Source organism: Oculina patagonica, chromosome 11, assembly GCF_052425735.1.
Source record: "Oculina patagonica isolate OP01 chromosome 11, crgOcupat, whole genome shotgun sequence".
NCBI classification, from domain to species: domain Eukaryota; kingdom Metazoa; phylum Cnidaria; class Anthozoa; order Scleractinia; family Oculinidae; genus Oculina; species Oculina patagonica.
Genome location: NC_135768.1, coordinates 9,502,106 through 9,527,837, shown reverse-complemented (window position 1 = coordinate 9,527,837; position 25,732 = coordinate 9,502,106). Strand labels below are relative to the sequence as shown.

Below are 25,732 nucleotides of genomic sequence, written 5' to 3'. Positions count from 1 at the left end.
CATGAAACTGCTGAAGGTAATTTAACAGACGTCCAACACTTCAGCAATGCAATTTCATTTCGCTTTAGGTTAGTTTCGATTTCATTGAATATGGCAGAGGCTGACTAGGGTGCTTTAATTTGTACCTATAAAATAACTGGTGTCCTGTTAAAGCTGAAAAGGTGAAAGACTTAACAGTGAAGTTAATTCCGCCTTCGGATAAACTAATTTGCTTAATTAATACAATAAAATGTTAAGGCAGATGTTTGTTCGCACCGAGCCGAAAGGTAATAGCTTAAAGAGGCTTACAACAGCTTTCAGCACTTTCTAGCTCTCATACTTTGATAGGCCCATGCTACAAACAATAATCAATTACTGCTACACAAATTGTATCAAGCAAATGCCCAATAATTGATTAACAAATTGTAAGAATCTTCAGAATTGAAGGAGGTGAGTCTCCCAGGAAGAAGAATATCGTCAAATCCGTCAGCGGTGCATCAGTTGAGACTTTTAACATAAAATAACCTGTTTGGCGAATTTGATGAAATTTCGTCAAATTTGTCATTTTTTGCCAAATTCGCGGATTTGACGAAGTTTCGTCTAGCTCGACAAATTCGTCAAATCCGTCAACTGTGCATCAGTTTAGGTTATTAACATTAGTTTGCTTGTTTGAGGAATTTGACGAAATTTCGTCAAATTCATGATTTTTACCAAATTGTAAAATTCGTCATTTTCGCCAATTTCGTCAACTTCGTCAAATCCATCAGCGCTGCATCAGTTGAGGTTATTTACATAAGTTTGCTTGTTTGATTCGTCAAATTAGTCATATTCGCCAAATTGAGGTTATTTGCATAAGTTTGCTTGTTAAATATGACGATATTTCGTCAAATTCGTCATTTTCTCCAAATTTGACATATTCGTCATTTTTGCCAATTTCGTCAACTTCGTCAAATCCATTAGCAGTGCATCAGTTGGGGCTATTAACATAAGTTTGCTTGTTTGATTCGTCAAATTTGTCAAATCTTTTAGAGGCGCATCAGTTGAGGTTCTTTATATAAGTTTGTTTGTTGAATGTGACGAAATTTCGTCAAATTTGTCATTTTCTCCAAATTTGACAAATTCGTCATTTTCGCTACTTTCGTCAACTTCGTCAAAAATAAGTTTGCTTGTTTGATTCGTCATATTCGCCAAATTCGACAAATTTGTCAAATCTGTCAGAGGCACATCAGTTGAGGTTATTAACAACACATGATGGGTTAAGTGATCTCTTGCAAAACCACATGGCAAATTTTGTCAGATTCGCTAATTTCGTCGTTGCATGTATTTCTGGACATAAGTGCATTCCTCACTTGAAAAACAAACGCAAAAACGTGCTCAAAAATGGCATGTTCTAACGAGTGGAGTGTTATTTGACATGTTTTCAGTTAGAACTAGAACAAATAATCCCTTTACTCCTGGGATGATCTTGTTGTCTGGTTTGGGTGGACGGTGTTTGTGGCAAGTTCAACATCCTGTGTGTCCTGGTCAGGATGAACCCTGAGTGCAGAAGAGCTGGTGCAGTATATCATTTTCTTCATCTTTCTCCTGAACTGCTGGTTCAACAGAGCATACACAAACGGGTTGACAGCAGAATTGAACAAGACCATTGTGTTAGTGAGGGCGATAGTGACCGGTCCAAGGGTGTATGATGTAAAGTAGAATAAGAAGTATAAAACTTGCATCGTACCCCAGCTGACTCCAAATATGACGCTGACGGTAACTGCCATCAATGTGACACGCTTTCGTACCCTAACCACACCCTGTGTATAGAAAGATGCAAAGTCCGTTTAAAAAAAGAATTTTCGGATCAACAAAGAAATATCAAGCTGAAAATAAAGCTGAAGCCGGCTCCTTGATCTTTAGAATTATATACGAAGAAATAATGGCGATGGAAACAAGTTATTACTTTCTAAAGATACCTTAGGCACTTTAAGCGCGAAAAGTATAACTTATTGGATTGGTTGCTTGTATTCTTAACTCCATTTGTTTTTATCGTATTTAAAATCAGTTAACTAAATTAGCAAAAGGACGTAAATCTCTAACGATGTCACGTGTATGATAACGCTTTTGATGCAATGTACAATAATATTGCCTTTTCCTTATTGCATTAAAGGGGCAGTATCATGGCGATTTTGATGCATTTGTAGCCATAACGAAGCTAAAATTATGAATAAATAGCTTCGCTCATTTACAAGATGCGCCTAGAACACCGAGGTGAAGATATTAAGTGAACCATTCAAACGAGAGCAAAGTGTAATTAATTTTTTAACGATTTATCCAAGACACATGAACAGAGTTTGAAATCGTCTGCCAGACGTTTTCAATTTTTGATTTAAATCTCATGCATGTATAACTCATGATAATACCTCTTTTGTTACTTAAGTGGACTGTTATAGTCATTTTTAACAAAACTAGACGACTATTTTTAGGTTTCCATCAATGCAAATATTTATTTTGACTTTTGACTTTTCGAACTGATGCTAATGATACTGCCCCTTTAAATTAATTCATTTGTAAGACATTTTCAAAACTTGTAATTGCAAGGTGGTTTGACCGCGGATGTAAGTCCACCATTCAATGGAGCAATTTTATCCCTACCGTGACAGGTCATGGCAGGTGTAAATCATGAAGAGTACTGAGTAGGAAGCACGCATAAAATATATTTGTACGTGACCAATGTCTTTTTCCTTGGTTGATGCTATGCATTAAGGCTTCTTTATTCATACGTACTTTTTGTTGGTGGTTGAGTTGGTTGTCGTCACTGCGTTTGAGCCACAATGTGTAAATAACTCTTGAGTACAAGACAACCATCAGTGCCAAGGGAAGAAATACCAACACATCAACCGCCAAATGGTAAGCTTTGACCATCCACAGCTCAGGCCACGAATCAACGCAAAAATTGCCTTTTACCTTCAAGCCCAGAAACACCGGGATAAGGAATATTGTTGAAAAGATCCAAACACCAGGAATTATCACCTACAAAATAGTTAAGCAAAAAGAAAAACTTGTAAAAATAATTCAGAGCCACCTTGACAAGGTGTAGTACCTATCAAAGTATAAGAGCTGGAAAGTGCTCGAAACCGTTATGAGCCTCCTTAACCTATTATCAAGGAACAATTGACATCAACATTCTAGCTGTACTAGTTATCAGGTTGGCTAGTATCTTACCTTCAGTTTACGCTTGGTAAGTTTTCCTTTGTTGCTATAAGGATGAATAACTGCGTAATATCTTTCAATAGCGATTGCAGCAAGGGTTGCAATTGAGGAGAATGCTCCAATCCATGCAACAGCTCCACCAGTCAGCAATTTGCATATGATGGCGCCAGATAATCCTTCTGGATGACTTAAATTGACGCTCAAAATAATTTTTGGTGTGATAAATGTCGCATACAGGATATCTGCTATGGCCAGGTTGACAAGTAAATAATTCACGGGAATCCTGTGGTATTGAAAGGTTGTGATAAATAAAGTTCTCAATAATAGACCATTTTACAGTTGTCTTCTCAGTGACCTGGCCTTTGAATGGAAGTGAAGCTGAAGGTGACCTTGTTTTGATACAGATCTCACTGCTTTTGTTGTGTAAATCATGTTGTTCTGATGCTAACTATTTTGCATTTACATGATACAGCACGGAGGTTTTTATCAATGCAAGGTCACCTCCAGCCTTAACCGCATAGATTTTTACAATTTTATTTTCTTCTTAGTTTAAGCCCCCATTGCGAATAAAAATCACACACTCGAAAGAGTTTTTCTTTACATTTTTAAACTCATGGTAATGCGCGTTTTATTTCCAACTTTCGGCTCAATAGGGACTTCAAGATACCTGGACGGCTGACCTCGAGGACGGTTGACCGGAAGTAATTTTTCGCGTGTAGCCTATATTGTGCATGCCCGCTCCACGCACATTGCCGTCCAGCTCCGTCCAGCTGTTGTCGAGGACGTGAGAAGTAGAGTTTTGCCGTCCACCTGTGAACAGGAGTGCTTTTTGTATGATTTCGTTTAAAAATCGCATTATTTTTTAATTCTGTTACTTTGTTAGGTGGTCCTTTATGGTATTGTTGGTTTGGTACTGACAAAAAGTTAAGAAGTCAAGTTTTATTTGCGGTTGCGAATATATTTGCTGTGCTTGTGATGGCGAAGCCACGTGCGTGAAATTATGAACTTTCTTGCTTGTGTTTCTACAAACGTTTCACTTGGAATTTGTACCCTGTGAATGAAAATAGTGCTTTCTTGTCCCAGACTTTGGGCTAGAAGCGCCAAAGGTTTTTCTTCGCATGTTTTGGGCTAAGGAATTATTGATCCACTAACGAAGCCGTCCTTCTTTCACACACGCCGGCTCTTAACGTCGAAAGTTCCTACCAACAATGTCGACATCGGCCCAGTCCTCCTCGCGAAATTCTACCGTCCTTGAGGTCAGCCGTCCAGGTATCTTAAAGTCCCTAATGTTTAAATGTGATGAAACACACTCTCTCGTGTTTGACGTATTCCATAAAATGGCAAAAACAGGAATGTGCGGCAAGTTCACTGGATCGTCTGTCTATTGTGATTGGCCAAAGTGATAACTTTGGTCTTGGTTTTAAGACACTCAATCGCAAATCTCAAACTAAAGGAGTCCTTGGTGGCTAAGGTTTCCCTAAGTTTTGCCAAAGGTACACAAGAAGTCTCGACTTACCTCATTTCCCTATTTCTCTTTATGGCCGCGCAAACAAGAGAGTTCCCGACGATATCTACAATGACGAGTATAGAAAGTACCGTTGTTATGGCAACACCAGCTGCATCAGACATGATGGTCAAACTTCAATGTTGGTCGGATAGAATCTGGATAAAAGCAACACGAGTCTTAATATTGTGTGTATTTTTTCACAAACGACGAACAGTTACAATCGATAATTCTCTTAAAATAGTCATCTTCAAACTACCCTTTTTAACTCGGAAAGAGTTGTAGTTAGCGAAGTGAATTTCACTCCTTCCCTCCTTCACTCGTTTCCTGTTAGACATAGGCACGCAATGCGTGCAAGTGTTTTAAGGCCTCTAGAGAATTAGACCTGTTCTCTGATTACTTACTTTTCTAGTTAAATTACATAATATTAACATGCTTAATTGCCAGCCGAAGCATTGTTTTAATGTCAGTTTTCTTGAAATAGACCAAAGCTTAATTTTTCCAATATTTTGCCTAACCTTCAAAAATCAAAAAGGAAAAATAAAGAGAAAGAAAACAATTTGCAACGGATGGGAACTCTATCTCTTGTCCTTTCGGCCTGCTCTTGATGAGCAGCTAGATGGAAATCAAGCTAAGTGAAGTGAACTGAAGTGTAGAATGTTTAGCATAATTCTTTTTGGCAAATCTTTATTTGTCAGTTTGTTGGTCGATTCTTGTTTCCAAATACATTTTCCGAGTTTTGTGGCTTATAGCCACAGTTATTTAATATTTTACGTACACAAATAAAACTTTGCATGATAATAGAGATTTCAATTTTGAAGAAAATATTCTTTATTGTTTCTTGAATTTTAACGGTTTTGGCTGGAAATGACGTCTTAACGTGAAAATTTGTGTCTTTTAAACTACGCGGGAGGCGCAGTGGCCTAGTGGTTAGCGCGCTCGACCCCGAGTCGAGGGCTCGGGTTCGAGCCCTGGCCGGAAGACTGCGTTGTGGTCTTGGGCAAGACACTTTATTCTCACAGTGCCTCTCTCCACCCAGGTGTATAAATGGGTAACGGCGAATTTACTGCTGGAGAGTAACCCTGCGATGGACTAGCATCCCATCCAGGAGGGAGTAGCAATACTTCTAGTTGCTTAATGCTACAGAAACCGGGATAAGCTCCGGCTGTATGAGCCACTTGGCTCGGACACAGACTTTACCTTCAAGGACCCAAGTCAGCCTCCGCCATTTTAATAGATCAAACAAATAAACAATTTTCAACCGTTTTCCCGTAAAATATCGAAAAAAGCAGTTTGAAGATGACAACTTTTTGTCGACAGCTGACCACCCGGAATACTGATATCGCAGAACAAGGAAGCCTCTTTGAACCGGGCCTAAGACGACTCGATTTGAATGGTTTTTCCGGTCGCCAACTGACATTTAACATATGCGGATCTGCCGCTTTGTTATTTAGTATCCTTCAAATTCTTTGAAAATGAACGCTTTTTCTTTATTTACTTCAGAGCATGGATGGATCTGAAGAGCTGCAATGATCCGCTTTCGCGCTCGTGAGTTTTAAGATTGTCGTTATATTCTGTAAACAATTTAATTAAAAATATGGTAACATTGCAATTGTGATTCCAGAAATAAGAGTAGTTTACGTTTACCTGAGCTAAGATTCGCTCACTTTTTAAAAACTTCTCAGAAAAGATTGTAGCAGAACTATCAACTATGATGCTATGTCAAATTTCGTTAGGTGCCTTTTATCAAATTAGCTAGCTAATCTGTCGTAATCATTTATTCATCAGAGCACTTCGTCTGGTAAGAATAATGCAATAATAAACACGAAACAGACAAACCAGTATCTGATAATCTTATCAAGCAAATTCAACTCTTTTAGAATGAGATTAAAAGAGTTTGGGAACAAACAAAATCCTCAGAAAAGCCCCATAAAAGAATCTTTACCTTTAGTAGTAAAAGTAGAAGATGACGCTGATAAAGGAGATTTACCACAAAAAAGGAAAACGCTATAAAATAAAGTAACATTAAGTTATTGTGTTTGCTAGCTTTAATTATGATTATTTTGATGATTATGATTACGATGATGATGATTATTACCAACATCCAGCGTTTTGGGAGCATTTATTCACACATCGCGTTTTTATAAACATGGAAGCTAACGGTTTGCAAAGTGCTTGTTTGTCGGATAATGTTATTTTCAACCAAAATGGAAGAGGATTACAAACTACCAAAATTATATTGTGGATATACAAATGCTGGCAGAAACGGTTCTACACTAAAGTGTTTGACGAAGTAGTAATGGTCCACTTACCTTTAAAAATATAAAAACCGACTCAATCTTCTTAGTCTTCACTCTCAAAGTTAGCTGTGTAAAAAATAAATATGTCCCTGTCGTGTATACCTCGAATACTCTTCCATTTTATGTTAATGTATTAATGACAAAATGACAGATGTCAAAAACTGACAGAAATACGTTGTTATTATTAAACAAAAGGCAATAATTTCAATTTTAATTAAAGTCTACATCGCAAAGTCTGCATCTTTGATGGACAGTTGAAACATTTGTCTAAGACAGTCTTGTAAATGGTGGAAAATGCTGTATGGCGGACGAAAATCGAAGAGGAATTCCTTGCGCCCTTTTTTCTTTAATCCACTAGGTATTGACTTTATCTTTTTTAAATAAATGTCATAGCTGTTTTCTTGATGTTTGGCATTATTTTTCAATGTCTCGGCAGTGTCGGTTTAAAACGCTTCCAGGATTGCTTGAAAATAATAAACTTAAGCAGGTGATTCGGACATAATGGACAGCGTTAATGTTATTAGTGATGCTGAGGGATGGTATCTAATTAGTAATACCAAAACAACCATACGGAAGTCCATTGATAATCTCTATGCGCTAAGGGATAAGCTTAGGGACAATAGTTAATTTAGTGAGCTCCCTTTAAGCCAGACAGCACTGTGAAGCGTAAATAGCCTAAATTCGCTTGTTTATTTGTTACTAAGCAGCTGTCCTAAGGCAAACATCTCTCTAATACCAGATCGAATTAGTTCGAGGGTGTACGGTAGACAAAACTAGCAATAAGCGACAATAGAAGTAATATCTTAGAGAGATTCGGCGGCAGAAGCAAAGTTCGACCTTCCTGTTATATTACTCTTTTAGAACGCTTTTAGTAAACACGTTTCGAAAATGAAATTAAAAGTCTCGGTTTCGTTTTATTTATTTTTCCAAATTCAATAACGTTCAATATTGGCTATTTAAGCCATGGTCAACACGTTCTTGTAAACATACTTAATTGATAAATCCCTTAGAAATCGTTTACTTTAGCTTTCTTTCGAAGCGCCCGGAGCAAACAAAATAAACTATGGGAAACGACGGGTACCAAACTGGAACAATAAAAAATACAGTCAAGGTTTTCACGATAGCATATTGGAAAAAGAATCACTCGATAGGTTAGTTTATTTCAGCATTTATTTATTGCTTTAGATTGGTTCAATGACGATACAGAACTCATATTGTGATAACGAAAAATAAATATTGGGCAACATCAATGTGGATTTTCATCATCCGAGAACTCCTGCACGATGGCCGCTGTTGCATTCCTCTTGTTCCGTGGGCTCCGACATATACGGTCGTCCGATCCTGTGGGATATTGGTCAGACCAATAGAAGAATTGGGTCCATACGTTCATCTTCGTGAACTTAGTGAGCTGTAGAAAAAAAATAGAATGAAACGACACCCACTATCAGTGAAGTACAGCAGTAAGGTTACAAACCTAGTGACCCATGAGGCCGGACCATATTCCGGGTTCTGCAGCATGGAAAATAAATTAGTGCAGAAGTGGGTGAGGCACATCATTTTCCGTGCTTTTCGTATGAAGAAGTGCTTGATGAGGTAAGTCTAGTAACTCTGTCAGGTCAGAGGCAAGCCCTGACCGACAAACTGTTCAGCAGCATTTTAGAGAACAATGACAGTAGGCTCAGGAATTAACTGCCGCCACGCAATGCTAGTAGATACCACCTCAGGACGTCATGCCAAACCAATCCTGTTTTTAACGAACAGTAGATTTCGAAATAGTTTTATTGTTTCTAACGCACCTAAATTTGTATCTATCTACCGGGGGAGCATACCATTGGAACCTCCACGGTCACTATTAATCCAGGATCCACCACCCTTGACATTAAAAAGAGACAAAAAATTGCCACAAAGCTACTCACATCAAGGTCTTTGCAGTTGGTGTTTTTTATCCCAGTATCTTTGCAGGTCAGGTTTTTATCCACAGGTATCTTTAGCTCATAAATGCCAAATGGACTCTTGCATTCTTCCATTCCCAGCAGTCTGTCTTGGTTGGAATTTCCACTTCCACTCAGTTGATTGGTGCACATTGGTTGCCAGCGAGAGTCATCTTTAGTCACGCAGGAAAATGAACACTCTAAACACCGAAAGAAAGCAATGTTGGTTGAGGAAAAATCTGGACCCAGCTCCCCTCTTACCATGTGAAGTGGAGAGGGAGCTGGGAAAAAATGAGAAGCTGCACTAATCCGCGAACAAAATGCTGCTAGTGTACGCAGGGACTATAGAAGACCTAATCAGCCAACAAATGAAAAACATGAAACGTGAAACTGCAAGGCTGATCGAACTGCGAAGAAAACTTAATGCGGCAGAGACGTGATATGCATTCTCGCCTCTCGGATTGGTCTCTATCATGTCTCTGCCGCATTAAGTTTTCTATGCAGTTCGATCAGCCTTGCAGTTTCACTATATTTTTTTTGCCAGCACCAAAAGAATATATGATTTGCCTGCACTTTATCAACAAACAAAACTTTCTTCATTATTCTGCCAAAGTGATACTGAGGATGCTTCCTGCCAATCGAAACTTGGTTTATAAAGGAAAGATTCAGTAAAGGAACGGACCATAAGAAGAGTTTTGTGGGAGGAGAAATAGAAAAAACCATGCACAACGAGAAAACAAAAAAGAGATGAGATCTCATGTTGAAAACGCCACACAGTAAATTAGAGTTGACATTTTTGTGCAGCTCCTTCCTTATAACTGTTAAATAAATACAAAAAAATAATAATAAGAAAATAATTTTATTTAAGTGTCAATGTATTTAGCACCGTTGTGCTAATTGTGGACACTGTAGTAGATAAACAAATATTGCAAATCTAACATAAACGTGTTAAAAACCCCAACTGACAGGAGGCTAACCAAAGCGTGGAGGAGTTGAATTCGGGACGACCGAAGACAAATCCATCTAGTAGCAGGGAGGTGGAATTGAACCCGGGGCCTCCATATTACAAGTCCAGCGACCTACCACAAGGCCACACCGCCTCCTAAACAGTGTTTACTGTTACGTTTGGAAGTTGCACAAATAAATAAATGATGTAGATTTGTCTTAAAGGAGATTCTTACATTTTATCAGAATTCTGATCCGTTGCTAAAGCAATTGCCGAACTTACTGTTGTTTTTTCCCTTTCTCTTTTGTTTTTTACACTTCTTGTCGTCACTGATGGAAAACCGGTCAAACATGATTTTCCTGTAAGAGCCCACAGGTTGACGGTACTGCTTGATGGTGTTGTCTCCCGCGCGAAAGTAAGAGCCACTAAGATGGCGGACTTGAAGATGAACGGTTGCTGGGACTTTCTTAGCCTGCTTAGACCCCAGCAGCTCAATATAAATCTGAAGTGAAAAAAAAGGCTTGCTTAACAAGCAACATTTCTCAACAAAGGAAAGTGAGTAAAACCTACATTATATCATTAAGACGTCCCTTTCTGTTTTATCAATAAAATAAACCATTCTAGTAGTGATAACGGGATTAGAAACGAACCACTTTTTGTGGGTCGATTTATTGAGACCTTTATTGGCGATAAAAACGCTCCCAGTGCGTTTCAATGCGGACGATAACTGGTCATGGTCATATGATACTGGTCCGCCAATACCTTGTTTCGAAAGCTGTCAATTGACTATAACATGAAAGTCCACTTTCAAAGCTGTAAGCTGAAGAAACGTTAACCTAAACGTTAACCTTTTTCTATAGTATGGCCGCCATCTTGTGCGCCCTCGTCGCTAGCCATTAAGATTATAACAAATCAAATGCATGGTTGTCCTATTTCTGTGCATGCATGATTCTCCCCTTTCTTTGGATATGGGGCTTCGCTCTCTGCTATCGCTATTACGTACTTTTATGTAAATGGAGTTGAAACCTTTGAAGGCAATATGCGGGAAACTCTCAGCCTTACCTTTAACAGTCGCATGTTGTAACACGTGGCGCAACTGTCATCGATGTTGAGGCTGAATCTCGTGTAGCCTTGAGCAAGTTCTTGAAACATCTAAAAGTTGCAATATAAGCACGAAAAATGATTGTCATTATTAAACGTTTTTCCTTTTTTTAAAAAGTAAACGTGGCCTTCAATCTCGCTAACGTTTTGCTACCAATAATAATGAGGGAGGCATTGCAATTTTCAAAAAAAGTTTTTTTTTTGGAGGAAAATTAAAGCATTGATCTGTTAATATACAAGATGTATTAACAATTCCCTTCAAAACAGTAGTTGTTGTTTCGTAAATCACTTCTTGGAAGGAACGAAACGCCGAACGCATGGATCGTTGCATTCGTTCTGAGCTTTCAAAAATTGACGTTGAGTTACCAAATATGACATCTTAGCTCGACCTTCATTTTACCCGCACTGAACGAGGTTCTCAAGGGTTTAGTTCAATTTTGCCGGCCAAATGTAAAAAACATTCTCGTTTAAGAGAAATCTGTGAAGTGAATTAAAAACCTGTCAGAAGCCCCTTTCGATACAAACTTTGTAAAATTTCACGACTTTGCGAACGCATATTACTTGACGGATTTTAGCCAGCATGTCAATGTCAGAAGCTGACAACCCGTGTGAGAGTCTATTTGAACGTGTGAATTTAATGCATGCAAGACGTATTATTAATTTAACTATTCACCTCCTTGTCTTTGACATTATCAAAACTCCATTTCTGGATATCAGTAGTGTAGATGTTATTGGTGAAGCACTTTACTGCTTTGTCTTGAAGTCGTTTCGTATCTTGAAGCACTCCTGCAAGTTGAACCACTCCATTGAGTCTCCCAGTCCCCCGCGCACTTTCACTGGCCACTCTTTGGAACGAGGTCAGCGGATTGTTTCCTTCCCACAAAGTACGGAACTCGAACGCTTTGTGCAGTTCATAAACGTTTCTCATGAATGATCGTTCCAGTTCTCTGTACGTGCTGAGAAGATTTTCCATAAAGGTCTGCTGAAGACTTTGGCTTATAGGAGCATCTTCGATAAGGGGAAAAAAAGGGATATAGATATAAAATAGGATGAACTTGTAGACATACAACGAATTCACTATCTAAATTAGGAGGGTCTCAATAGGATGGTGGCTTTTACGGTTAACGGTTAAAATTTTGGCTTTTTTACGGCTAACGGTTAATTTATTTCCATAATGGTAAACAGAAGTTAAAAGTTAATTTCATTGTTTTTAAAAGTTTAAAATTAACGGTTAACCCCATTGAGACCCTCAGTTAATTTTACGTCGACCTTCTCCCGTCTGGCCTTGTAGCTCAGTTGGTAGAGCGTCGGTAGAACTAATCCGGAGGTCGAGAGTTCCAATCCCACCGGGGTCAAGATTTTCTTTGCCCCGTGGAATCACTTCCAAATTTTCTTTAACAGGATAGTAACCCAGGGGGATTTGGTGTATCGGCAGTATTACCTACTACCAGCACTCAATCACATAAAAATATAAAGTAATGTTTAATAAATGAGCAGCAGTGTTTTATCAAGTTTAAAACACGAGGCGCAGCCGAGTGTTTTAGACTTGATAAAACACGAACTGCGAATTTATTGAACGGCTTAAAAATCATCTGATGTAGATTCTTGCACTAATATTTAGATTTGGGGTTATTTTGGCCTAGAAAACTGGACGTAAAGTCGAGCCGTGTATTTATCAGATATAAAGACATTCATTAAACATTAATTTCTTTTGTATTTTCTTTATGAATTATTAATGAGTTTTTTAAGAAATATAGAAGTTTTGAACCCAACCCACCCTAGTTTTTCACGCAATTTTGAAATGACGAGTTCCTCTGTGTTGATAAAACTTTCAGGAACTGTTTACTCATCCCGAAATTTCTACAGCGTTGCCTATACTTTTGACATGCACAATTTTACCGTTTCTTTCCTTAACAAAAAATAGTCAAATGCAAAATGGTGGATTTAATGACGTTATGGCTGATGGAAATAGCGTGTTAAAATTAAGTCAAACCGCATGGCTAGTTCAGATTATGATATGAAAATCTGAGAATCTGCAACGGAGGCCAGGTTACCCAATGAAGCTGGATTGAAAACATATCTGATCAAGATTAGGCCCTTACTTGAGTATCTCGCAACAGACCTCAAGAAACTGCAGAACCGATGTTTAGATATAATCGGTTTGCCTATGAACACTGTTGTACCACTGTCTATTGACAGCCAAGGAATTCAAGAAAATCGCTGAATCAGATGTACACCCTTGAAAGCGCTTCATAGACCCATTAAGGAGCACGCGTATTGTTTTAAATCTCTCGACCTTATACGTGTGTCCGTTTCGCGTACAAAGAGGTAACAGACCTCATATAACTATGTGATACATTTCTTCCATCTTATAGGGCGCTTTCTTTCCAGAACTGGCCGGCCGGTCCAGTGGTTTTGAATGCAAAAATGGGCCTTTTCCACAAGATTTCCCACATGTCCACCACAACAGTGTATAATATTTATGCACTGACTGATCTGACAGGTCAAATCTGACTAGAAACGGGATTCTGTTCTCGAATATACCGGTCTGGCCTGCCGGTTCTGACAAATGGAAAGTGCCCTTAGTATAATCCTTTAAAATACCATATATTATTTACCTGTTGGTGTACCAATATCGGCTATAGCCTGTTGGGTCTCTTCAAGGAGAGGAATATCAAAGTTGTATCCCCCAATATCGTTATCGAGGTCCATTATTTTTCCTATCAGGTCAATACGTGCTGCACCAGCAGTAAAGAAGGACTCGATAACTTGTTGAAACTCTCCTGATTCGCTAGGTTTGGAGGCGTCATCTAACATACACTCCAATTCGGTTGCCAACTTTTCTTTGTTCATCTCAAGATTGTTCTTAATTGACACAAAAGTATTATAAGATTATTAATTCTGACGAGAATAATACCCATGCGAGAACTTTCGTTAATACTTGTATTTTATAAACCCTTTGACTCATTAGCGCGCTTTTAGGCATATTTTACCCTTTTAAAAAAAGGTATTAGGTCTTAGTCAAGCCTAGTGGCCTATACTGCCGCAGCTTATCCACCGGGTTACAGTAGCATTATTTCTACTCTCTCCTGGTTGGGATGCTAGTCCATCGCAAGATTACCCCCCTAGCACTAATTCGCTGGTACATATTTAAACGCCTGGGCGGAAAGATGTACTTTGAGAGTAAAGTGTATTGCCTAAGTACATAACACAATGACCCCGGCCAGGACTCAAACCCAAACCGCTCGATCTAAAGTCCAGCGCGCTGACCATAAGGTCACTGTTCCTTCCTTTTAATATCACTCGTTATTCACTCGTATCAATAACTGATCTTTCAGAAAAGTGATTTTGTTTTGAAAGACGTCATGATCTGCCACTCCGCTGACAACTCCTTCTCCGATTTCGTTACTAATGAAAACCCACCCAGCGGTCAAACGCCGCGCGCGTGCGCAGTTCCTGTGTAATTCCCGCCAAAAGTTTCCATACAAAGTCTTAAATTTTCCAAAAACTTTCGCTTTAAAGCCAAAAGTTAACGCCGTCCCTGGAAAGTTAAAGTTTATACTCCGCTTATGGATGGGAAATTTGATAATTGATCTTCACTGAGTTTCCCAGCATGAAATATTCTTTCACCGTACTATTTCTTTAACAATTTCTTACAAAAGTTTGCCCACTTTCGAGTCAAAAGTTCGAGGCGGCGAAGACCGGATGTGACGTCAACTTTTGCGTTTGACCGCTGTGAAGTTAAAACCAGCCTAAAGTAGACTAGTATTAGTTGCATAATTACCTGCATAATTTCAGGGACGGAATCAACGTCGAGTTGGTCAAAATCTAAGTCACTGGAATCAATAAGAGGCTTGTAATTTTCTCCAAATGACAACCATTTCTTGATGCTGCCTAACATCCCTTCAAGTGAATCAAGGCACCGTTCGGACTCTGACTCAGCAAGACCTAAAGCAGCGTCAATGAAGGCAAATGGGTCTTTACCAACCCCACTGCCGATAAATCCGCTTATTGCCTGAAGCATCGCCATGAGGGAACCCGAGTTAAACTTTGCATTGTTGTAAACGTCTGGAAGCATTGACTCGGCTAGTTGAAGTGCGCTGTTCATCTGGCTCTCCAGTTGCTTAATCGACTGGCAAACAGATAAAAACAACAACAACAACAGATTTTTTAACTTATTAATAATTCACAAAGTAAAACAAAAGAAATGAGAGTCAAGAAGCTAGAGTTGCTCTCGTCTCGGCTATCTCCTCAAACAACTCTTACGCTTCTTTCGTGCTCTCCAAACTTCCCGCGTGCATCCATAACTCAAAACTGCACGCTTAAACATGAGCCAATTGTTAATTATACCGTTACAAAAACAAAATAAATAAATAAAATATGAAACATAAAGATACCTTAACGTAAAGCCTCTTCTCGCTTTCCGCAATAAGTCTACCTTCCACAAGTCTATCTTTTTCAGCTTTTACTTGTAACTTAGATACTGCAGACATTGTAGAAGCCATCTTGGGAGAAAAAAAAAAGTATTTTATAATTAGTCGAGAATCTTCAAAACACTAAACACAAAGTTAATAATAATGGATAGAAATAATACAACAAAAATCAGCTTCCTCTTTCGCTTGTTAAATTATATCTCAATATCATGATCAGAATGGTTACCATCAGAAGTTCATAATTCTATAGGTCTTCATTTAGCATTAGGGCGCAGACGAAGAAGAAGGAGGTTATTTTTTGGAATTACTTCAAAACAGTCAGTTTGTAATTTATAGCGCTTGTCTGCTCGCGATAGATGGCGTAATCTTGCTTCTCAGAAAAGGTTTAGGTCAAATAAAGTTAATTTTGGTCAAGCTTTTCTCTTTTGTAATTGATCAGCCTTACGGAAAACCTCGCTTAGATACACTGTAGGAATTGTTTCTAGTTTCGATTCTGTGAGAAAATTTACTGTTAAAACTCGAAATTGAAGTAACTCGTTGCGAAGCCGAAAATGTTTTTAACAATAACTGAGCGAATTCTCGCGCGCTGATTGGTTAATTTTCATTGTCAATAAGAGGACAGACGCATGAAAGTCGTTGCTGACAAAATCAGAGAAGACTTTGTCAAACTTTTCAGCACTGATTTTGCGCTGTATTCTTGATCAGGCGAGAATTATTCCACAAAACTAGAAGTCTTTAATGAGGAAATCATCTAAAATTTATCGGTTAAAACTAAAGAAACCTTTGCAACCTGAGAGCGAAAAGATGACGGTGTTTTAGTTGAGGATTTAGACCTGAAAATCGGCGTTGAGCGGGAATGTGTGCTGTCAATGAAATTAAGAAGATGAACCACGTTTTAGCCGATTGTTTTTTGAACACTTTTCACAATTTCTGTCCGTATTCTTACCAAACTTTTAATTTACGAGCCTGTGAATGTGATTCTCCGAATTGCAGCGACGAAATTTAGATTCTGTGGCCGTACGGCAATCGCATCTTCCTCGTGCAATTCTTTAATTTCCTTCGTTTTAAAATCAGTTTTGGATTTTTGTTATTGTAAAAAACAAATTGACATAAGTTTTTTATGCGTCTGTCCTGTTATTGATGATAAATTCGTCATAACATTGTCAAAGTTGGTGACCCCTCGCCTAGCGGCTCGTGGATCTACAACACTTTGACAATGTTCTGACGCAATTTATCATCAATAACAGGAAAGACGCATAAAAAAAACTGATGTCAATTTCGTTAAATTGCGTGCTCGGTATCCGTGGGTTCAACTCTTCGCGATTGGTTACTCGGGCTCGCGGAAAAGCCGTTATGAAGATCAACATAAATAACCTTCCTCTCACCACAGACCTGCTGGAAGTCTTGGCTATTCTGTACGGTAGACATGATGTCATTGAAGGCTTCCTCGTAACTCTGTGCTGCTTCCTTAATGTCTTCCACGGTACTTGAAAGAGCTTCCCACTTGATACGAGGAGCAAACAATTTGTTCTTTCCAAAAATGTCGTAGCCTGCTTTACCCAGGAAACCAAGTTTTCTTCTCACGGCTGAAATAAAGACACAACTTAAAGGGTTTGCCACGGATTTTTTGAACAGCCAATATATATATTTGTATTGTAGGAAAAAAAATAATGGTCCATTTTTATTAACAATTGCTATATTTGAACACTGAAACTGAAAACCAGCGTCTTTGGCTGCGGGTGGCTAGGATGGAAATGGATTGCAACTTGAAAAAACTGAGGCTATACTTTTCAAGTTGTTTTCTTCAAAAAATATTTATAGTCGACGAATTCTATCCGCAAATTAAGGTAAACTTCCATTAGATGTTCAAAGATAATGTTTTTTATGGGTAAAAGTTGCCTTCCACTAATTTCAGAACAGATAAGATCAGAAATCTGCGAAATCCCCGTTACGTAGCCCCATTTAATTGAATGTTGACGAGATGTCTATAGACCCTTTGCATAAATGGCGCCTAAATTTGCATAACAATACTTAGTACATCCTTAGCCTCATGTGGATGTTTTTGGACAAAGGATTTTTTACGTGAGTGTGAGGCTTAGGATGTATATGTATTGTTATTCAAATGAAGACGCAATTTATGAGCTTACCTCTTTTTAGCTTTCCAACGTCGTCCCTTTCGTTCGCCAAGCTTAGTATAAATCGCAAAGCATCTGCTCCCTTCTGGTCGTTGCTGTTGCTTAGCAACATGTCCTCAGCCTGCCTTCTCATGATCTCAAGCAATTCCACTGGGTAACCTTCTTTGTCTGCTTCGTTCAATGACCCGGATTCAATGTACGACTCACTCACATCGCCATCTCTTCCCGGGTTATTAGGAGCTAAAAACAAATAATTTCCTTTAAGTATTTTCAGGATTTAATTTGCTGGGCTTGGCGTCAAATGACGCTAGCGTCAGAGAAGAAGAACATGAGTTCACTGTGAAATAGTTGTTAATAGTTATGACTTACACTTTTAGCTTTTATATACTATTACGATTCTGATTTTCTTTATTATTTATTTTTTGTTTATTGCCGTAATTATGAGCAGAAACATGTAAAAATTTTTTCTCCAGGTTTCATCCAATTCCGTTTTATTCTTTTCGAATTTTGTTCATCTGTGTCCCTTCTTGGCCGATCTGTGTTAGTTTTGAGTTCTTCTGCAGCTTATAGCAGTTTTTTTTTGTAATATTTCATTTATTTCAGTAGATAGTTGTACGTGCGGGTCTGAATTTGCCTAAAATTGAGCTAAGTAGCCCTTTTAGAGGTAAGGTAAAATCTTCAAACGAGCCAAGTGGCCCATCAAGCTGAAGCTTTTCCCGGTTTCCGTAGCATAAAGTGACTAGGAGTATTTCTATACTCCCGACAGTCCATTTCAGGGTACCCCCCTCAACATAATTACAATTTGCTGGTATACTTGGGGGAAGAGAGGCACTCTCAGAGTAAAGTGGCTTGCATAATGATTTCGGCTAAAGCTACAGTAACAATTAGACCATTGTGCCTCTTATAGCACCTTAAAAGAAAGTTTTAAAGTCCAGATTAGTAGCTTATTTTATCTCAGAGGTGGCGGAGCGTTTTGGAATGTGAGGGGGGGGGGGGGGGGGGGGTGGCAAGACTATTCCAAAAATACTCGGAAGTTTTTCATATTTGGAGCAACTTTTTATTTTCTGGCCGAAGATTTCCGAAGGTTCTGAAATTGTTGTTCGAAGGCCATACGAACGTTTCCGATCATTTTTCGACCTTTTTCGAAGATAAACAAAGTTTCCCGAGGACCTCCAAGTAAGATTCGAAGATGTTTGAACTCACTCAGGAGACAGAATATCTCGACAAATCAATTTTACGCTGCACTCGCAATATTTTCGGGACCAAAACATGGTGGGGGGGGGGGGACTAGCCCCCCACCAAATTTTCGTTTAGCTGCCCCCCCCCCCCCCCCCACTGCTCCGCCTCCTTTGTATCTCACTTGATCCAGAGGGTCCAGTGTGTCCTCGGGGTCCATTAGGGGCTCTGTCTGTGGCACCATAATTCATGCAACTCGTTGAAATCATTGTCGATTGAATTCTACAATATCTTCCTTTTCCCCCCGCACCACCAGCGCCACCTGTGTGTAAGATTGATAGTTAAATGTTAATAATAAAACAAATTAGCAGCAAGTAACAAAATATCCCATTCAATAATGATATTTTTAAATGGAAAACAAGCCATCATTATCGCTAGGTCACCTTTGATGCCAGACAGATATTTTTTCATTTCCGTTTCGCCACGATAATGGTGATGGATCGCGGCTTCATTGCTAAAATGAAGCAATATGCCCTCTGGCAATTTTGGTAGACCGGTGGTGCTCAAGATATCGCTTTCTTTTTTTGATCCCATTTCTAAATGCCTTCTGAAGTCATTTAACAATTATTCGCCGAAGGCTCACAGCATTACTGGGTATATTGCAAGCTGTGAGCCGAAGTAATTATCTATTATAATTATTCACCCTCCTTATTTAAGCAATAGACCACACTTTCTAGGGCTTTACCGGCGTAATAAAACCACGCGGGATGTTGGGAAAACACGAGAAAAGCTTGTAAATCGCGAGCCGTCAGGCGAGTGATTTACAAGCTTTTCGAGTGTTCTCCCAACATCCGAAGTGGTTTTATTACGCCGGTAAAGCCCTAGAAAGTGTGGTTTATTGCTTTTATGAAATAACTATAGAAAACGTTCTTCAAAGAAATAGGAATCTATTTTATTTTTCGTGATCAAATGTCTTATTCTTAACAAGTTCATCGAATGATTCGGTAAACCAATCACAGCGGCCGAAAGAATAAAACACAGGTTCAGCTCCACCTGCTCCACACTCAAAATCCACAAATCGACGCGACAAAAACGTTTAAAAGTTCTCTTAAAGCTATAAAAGTCACGAGAAAGGAAAGGAAAAAGGCAAACTGTCATGGTATACAATGTATTCGACGATTTTAAAGTTCTTTGACGTGGAAATTTAGCAAATTGTGGCCGGAGTCATTCATCGCGAAAGTAAAAGCAGGTAAAAGACTGCACGAAAACTTTGCAAGTTCACAAACTTCACAGAATGACGAAGGTATTGAGAATAAAGGTTAGTTCCACAAACACTGCTTTAGAAATTTGTTATGAATTTATTTATTCCGTATTCTTTCGTTTTCGCCGAATAACAGACTTGGGAGAAAGAACTGAAAGCACGTAAAACTGAAGTAATAATTCAAGCGCGAACAAGAACTCAGCGTGAGGTTCTGCCATCAAAATAATTCAAGTTCATCGCGACCAGTTTGATCAGTTTTAATTCCTTTCAAATAACATTTCCGAGTTAGTGTTGAATGGAACCATATCCATGTTTTTAATATTTTTCCAGTCCAGTGATAGCGGACCTGTTTATTGTGTTCCTTCTCATATGTTTGTCTCTGCGTTTTTGTCTTTTCTTTAGTTTCTTCGCTCAACTGTGGTGGGCGGGAAAATTCAATTTTGTGATCCACCCTCAGTAAATTTTCATGATGATCATTTACGAGAATCATATATCCTCCGTTTTAACCATCAGATAGACCAAAAGAATACATTAAACTAACTTTGATTCTTCGTCCGATATGCGTATTCGAGCGTAGTACAGAAGCGGGACTTTACCGGTACATAGGTTTTTGACTAATCAGAGCGCGCGTAGTATCTGAGTTATTTTATAAAAGGTGATGTTACACGGGACAACTCGCATCAAAGATTTTTTCGCGCAACATTGTTGCGCGAAAAATAACATAGTGAAACATGGTACTGGGAACGATTTTTAATTTTGTGCAACATTTTACTCAGCAACAAGTTGCGAGTTTTTGAAACCAAGTCAAAAACTCGCAACGCTAGATGACGAATATTCAGAAAGTTGGCTCGTGTAAATAACAGGGCCGCGTCGATTTTCCGCGCAACACCTTCACAGAATTCCAGAATTCAACATGGCCTGGACGCCCGTTGTTCGGATAAGCGAAATGTTGCGAGTCGATGTTGCGCTAAAAAACGTCTCGTGTAACATGTATGTTACCAATGACATTTCGTACGATGTTGTGCAAAAAGTTGACTCGTTCAACATACCACGAATAGTTGACGCGTTGTTACGCGAAAAATCGTTGTTGCAAGTTGTCCCGTGTAACATCACCTTTAAACGCTTTTTCTCTCTCTCTGCATTTCACTTTCTACGATTTCAGTCGCTTTCACATTTGGTTCATGACTGCAATCGTCGATGTACTGCAGAGAGAGAACAATAGGATTTTAGGAGGGTCAGTAATTATTCAACAATAATCTCTGAGCCTGAGGTGAATAATAGTTTTACTTACATAGGTGAATATCATGAACTGCAAAATAACAATAGAAAACACGAAAACAACAAACACTAATGCTCGCTTGCATATGTGTAAACCAGTTTAATTCATCGATTGAATTTGGAATTCACACTTAATTTTAAGCAATAAAACAGAACAAAACAAACACTACGAAAAAGTTGGATATCTGGTACCTTTTTTAATCGTTGGTAGCTCCGGTCAGAAGAGAACTGAATAATGTTTGGTTAATCGATCTGACCGAGGTTTTTCATAGCCGCGTGCGATCTCCAAAACCACCTTGTTTACGATAGATTCTAATGCCTTGAGAACCTTTTTTTGAAAATATTTTCGGTCCAAAAGCCTTGTTAGTCAATTTGAAAAATTCGTAATGTTTTAAATATCCAGGACATGGAGAGATTTCTTTCGAATGAGGGAAAATTTCATTCAGCAAATGCCGCCATGTTTACTTGCCTGGATGGCAAAGGTGGCATCGCTTAGTAGCCAAGCCTTCAAATGTTATATTGACCGATTAGCGGGGTAAATATAGGGTCATAAACCGAGCTTCTCGACCACTCAGAAAGTCCCATTCTTGAATTCACCGGCCGAAAAATTATACTACAATAGTAACAGAGTTGATGTTCTTTGTCGTAAATCTCAGAGCACATTTTAGTCCTCGCTAGCGGCTCGAGCTAAAATGGGCCTTAGTCGGGCTTAAATAATCAAATTATTGTTAAAACAATGTTCAGACTTGTAGGCTATGCTCTTGCAATAACATCCTCATAGAGGTCACACATAGTTTTCTTTGTATCCCTATACAAATGCTGGAAAGTGCTGAAAAACGTTACCAAATTTTCTACATGGCTTATACCTAAAGTTGTAACCTGACAAATGGAAATTCGTTCAAGTTTTCGGCCATGCATTTACCTACCTAATAATTAATGTACATGAAAAAATTTCTCAAATCTGATTGGCTTAGAAAAAAAAGTTTTTAGTAAATTCGATGCAGAAATGAGGAAATATAGTGCAGAAAAAAGGAAATTCGGAAAACAAACAGAACATTCTGATTGGTTAATAAACAAAGGTACCCACAGAGGGCCAATCAAACGCTTCCATGCATCTGAATGGCGCGAAGTTTGGATCTGCTTCGCCGAGATGCGAGTGAAAAGAATGGCTGGCTTTTTTGAGCACAGTAGAGGACCAGAAGACAGCCCTAAATATAATAGCACTGGTAAGCATTGGTTTTTGGTTCTTATTTTTGAATAACTGGTTTCTTAAAAAGGAAATTGCCGACGAAATCGAAACTACAACCCGACTAAGCTTGACGCTTTGCTTGAGCGAATCAAGTTATTTACGCCGAATTCACCGAATTCAATGGAACACATAGCCTCAAAGTAACCTGACCACATCAATTCAAAAAAACTATACTTTAATAGTGAACTATATGGGACAAATAATTGTTTCATCCGAGCAAGTGTTGAAAAGAAAAGCGAAACAGCTTCACTCGGCTGGAGTTCGAGTCGAAAGCGCTCAAGCAAAGCTCGACAAGTAAAAGCAGAAGAAAATCTCTGGAAGAGGTAAAACCCAGAATCTTGTATTGATCAGATAGTTCGTTGAACTGTTAGCCAGATGTTTCGGCTGAAAAACTTTTAAAACATTGAGAAACCCGGCATGTGCGTTGTTTGGGCTTTAACTTGGTTTTGAATGAAAGCGTGATTATCTTTGCCGAGTTTGAATACATATTCTTTTGTACGAGATTTGCGCTTGTTATTTTCTCACAATTTTTTCATGAATATTATTAATAAGTAATCACATGATTTTTCTCGTGCAATTTGGGATAAATAAGCACTCGTAAATTTTTCAAAGACTACAAATTGCACTCGCACTACGGGCTCGTGCAATATTGTTAGTCTTTGAAAAATTTACTCGTTCTCATTTACCCCAAATTGCACTCGAAATCATTTGATTGCCTATACAAACTGGATGCAAATAAATGCGAAAAACACACATTTTGGACTTTTTCCCTTTCACATGGATACCATAAGCAAGTGATATCTAAAACTTGACGAGCTTGTGATTATTCCAGTCTTACCCATTCCTCCGCGTCCGTTCGTGGCCGCTGGAGCTCCGGATCCTGGGCACGAATTCAATTGTACTGTTCCAGTTATATTCCTGTAGCGGATATTTATACGGCCAGCATTCCCGCCATTACCTGGAAAATATTTGTATTTTAGAGAGAAACACAAAAGCTCGTAATTTCAGAAGTGCACATATTTGGAGATGGAAATAGTTTATGCACCTCAGCAAACATTTTTTTTTCGAAATCCCATCTATGTTTTTTATACATATCGTGTTTGTAAACAATTTATTTTGCCTTTCTAGGCCCTGCAAACAATTTTTTTTCAATATTTTTCATACTCTCCTCCAAAAAATAATGGTCCTTCCCTTAGATATCTTTCGCGAGGCTTCAACTCGAAATGCTCAATAATTTATAGTGGGTACATGCTCTTTTGCTCCGGTTCGCGCATATTTTTTACCTGTGCTCGGTTTTTAGTGGAGACAGCTTTATAGAAAGTGCTCATTGTAAAGAAAACAAAAACGCTTTGCTCGTCCATTCAATTAATACTCCTAGAAGTGGTTTCTTAAATATTTCCAAGGCAGTCGATAATTGTTTTCCGCCTTCGGACGAAAATTTATTCCGAAAATATTTTAATAAATTTTCGGAATATTTAAGAAATTTATATAATTGGCGAAAAAGTAATCGGATCAATGTAGGTTTCTGGGAAACTGCCCACCTACCCCTCCCCAAACCTAACATTAACCCTTACTTATCGCTTTGGGCAAAATGTTAGGTTTGGGGAGAGGTTACTGGGCAGTTTAAGTAATCTTTGTTCTGCTCACCAGGTTGTCCAGCATTTCGTCCTCTCCCACCTGTCGGTCCTCTTACGCCTCGTTCTCCACTATATGGATTGCAAGAACGTCTATCTCGCCATCCTTCGTAACAAATACTCGCGGGCTTGTCCGGTCTCTAATAATAGTAGAAAGAAAAAGGATAAGCCTCGAGCCAAGCAGTCCATACTGCCGGAGCTTATCCCGGTTTCTGCAGCAATAAATGGCTAAGAATATTTATACTACTTCCCCGCCTTCCAAATGGAATAGTCCATGAGCCAATTCGTAAAAAGTGGCTGGAAAAGCAATTTCGTAGCACCCCTAACCGAACAAAGTTTCCTTGGTACCAAATTAAAGCTAAGGGCCTAGTGGTTTTATTCAACTTGTTTCCAGCCACGAAAATGGAGCTTAAAGGAGAAAATGAGACGTTTTTATCAGGGTTTGGGTGGGGATAACTTTAGAACATTCAGGTCGGTATATTATAACAAGGCCCATACCTCCCACCCCATTCCAAAAAACTTTACTAAACTTGGAGGGATTAAGCAATCGATCATACTCTTTAACATAAGATGCTTTTTAATTAATTAACTGTCACCATAGAGACGGTTGCTAAGGCCTATTTAATAAAACAATGACACTTCAAATCCTGAGTTTCAGAATGGAAGTTAAATGGTCACGCTTTTAATAAAAGTTGTTATAGCGCAATAAAAGCTATAATTGGAAGAAATGTACAAACTTAACTTCTCTCCGAGTTAAAAATCCTTCAGTTAGCAAACATTTTCTTGCATTTTGAGACATTTAGTACCTTAGCAACCATTTGTTTACATGTAGACTTTTGAACAGCTGGGACGTAAAAGTAGTACGATGAGCTGAAATATAGCAGTATTTCAAAAATTATTAAATTTATTAAATTAAAATTAAAAATACGGTTGTATCTTACCTTTAAAATGTCAAAATTAGATTTCGGCAACCTTTCTGTTGCCTTCTCGAGAATGAAATTACTAAAAGAATAAATTTAAAAGTTTAAAACTTGTGACGGTCCCTAAGGGATACAATTAGTGGCAAATATGCTTTAGAGAAAGACTGGCGTTCATTAACAGCTTCGGTGTTCACAGTGGAATGCAAAGATTTTAAAAATAAGCTTTTGTTTCGGCTGCACACGCCTTGTTCCAGTATTTCTACATAGTTTGGATGAATGTCATGTCCAGTGGTCACCGAGTGCTGTTTTATGGCAGACGAAGCGAAGTCAAGTGACGGGAGCCTCCTCTTGAAAGATTATTTTTTTAAGACTCATTATTGCCTCGAGGGCCAGGTTAGTGCTCTGCCCCTCAAGAGTTCTAGGATCGTTTACTTTCGCCAATGTATACAAAAGGACACGATTTGCATTCCACTTTATATACGATGTCAGTAACTTGGTTCTCATGTGGCTGTTCCTTGGGTTTTCTGAGAACATCACCAAAATCAGCGAATTCGCTGATTTTGTAACCTATCGCACGATTATAGCACAACTCAAGTAAAGCGCACGTTCTGATTGGTTAATTTAGCGTCTACTATTTGCCCATGGGTGCACGCTGACGTATGCCTTCAACCTGAGCGCGCGCGCTGATCT

The 25,732-nt window shown here is 38.7% G+C and overlaps 3 protein-coding genes across 4 annotated transcripts in view; all 3 read right to left on the bottom strand.

Moving 5' to 3' along the window:
• Positions 1 to 8: 8 nt before the first annotated feature.
• Positions 9 to 7,186, bottom strand: LOC144630243 (pyroglutamylated RF-amide peptide receptor-like). Of its 2 annotated transcripts, XM_078488579.1 has the most exons (6): positions 6,991 to 7,186; positions 6,624 to 6,685; positions 4,691 to 4,836; positions 3,187 to 3,457; positions 2,749 to 2,994; positions 9 to 1,778 (listed from the first exon to the last, which is right to left on the bottom strand). In XM_078488579.1, exons 3-6 carry the CDS (start codon positions 4,801 to 4,803, stop codon positions 1,428 to 1,430), a joined length of 981 nt encoding a protein of 326 aa, XP_078344705.1. In that variant the 5' UTR covers positions 4,804 to 4,836; positions 6,624 to 6,685; positions 6,991 to 7,186; the 3' UTR covers positions 9 to 1,427. The 2 variants fall into 2 exon arrangements, with proteins under 2 accessions (XP_078344705.1, XP_078344703.1); XM_078488577.1 differs by lacking the exon at positions 6,624 to 6,685.
• A 944-nt stretch (positions 7,187 to 8,130) lies between these two features.
• Positions 8,131 to 17,684, bottom strand: LOC144630471 (uncharacterized). Its single transcript, XM_078488828.1, has 10 exons — positions 17,537 to 17,684; positions 16,782 to 16,975; positions 15,354 to 15,461; positions 14,741 to 15,088; positions 13,575 to 13,821; positions 11,630 to 11,964; positions 10,918 to 11,007; positions 10,138 to 10,357; positions 8,895 to 9,109; positions 8,131 to 8,386 (listed from the first exon to the last, which is right to left on the bottom strand). Exons 1-10 carry the CDS (start codon positions 17,655 to 17,657, stop codon positions 8,225 to 8,227), a joined length of 2,040 nt encoding a protein of 679 aa, XP_078344954.1. The 5' UTR covers positions 17,658 to 17,684; the 3' UTR covers positions 8,131 to 8,224.
• A 724-nt stretch (positions 17,685 to 18,408) lies between these two features.
• The window catches only part of LOC144629619 (uncharacterized), a 30,209-nt gene continuing 22,885 nt past the window's right edge, over positions 18,409 to 25,732 (bottom strand). The window contains exons 8-11 of the mRNA XM_078487855.1: positions 24,136 to 24,262; positions 23,327 to 23,446; positions 18,885 to 19,022; positions 18,409 to 18,434 (exon numbers count right to left, since the gene is read on the bottom strand). Of these exons, the coding sequence (XP_078343981.1) occupies positions 18,409 to 18,434; positions 18,885 to 19,022; positions 23,327 to 23,446; positions 24,136 to 24,262 (411 nt within the window). The remainder of the gene's footprint in view (positions 18,435 to 18,884; positions 19,023 to 23,326; positions 23,447 to 24,135; positions 24,263 to 25,732) is intronic.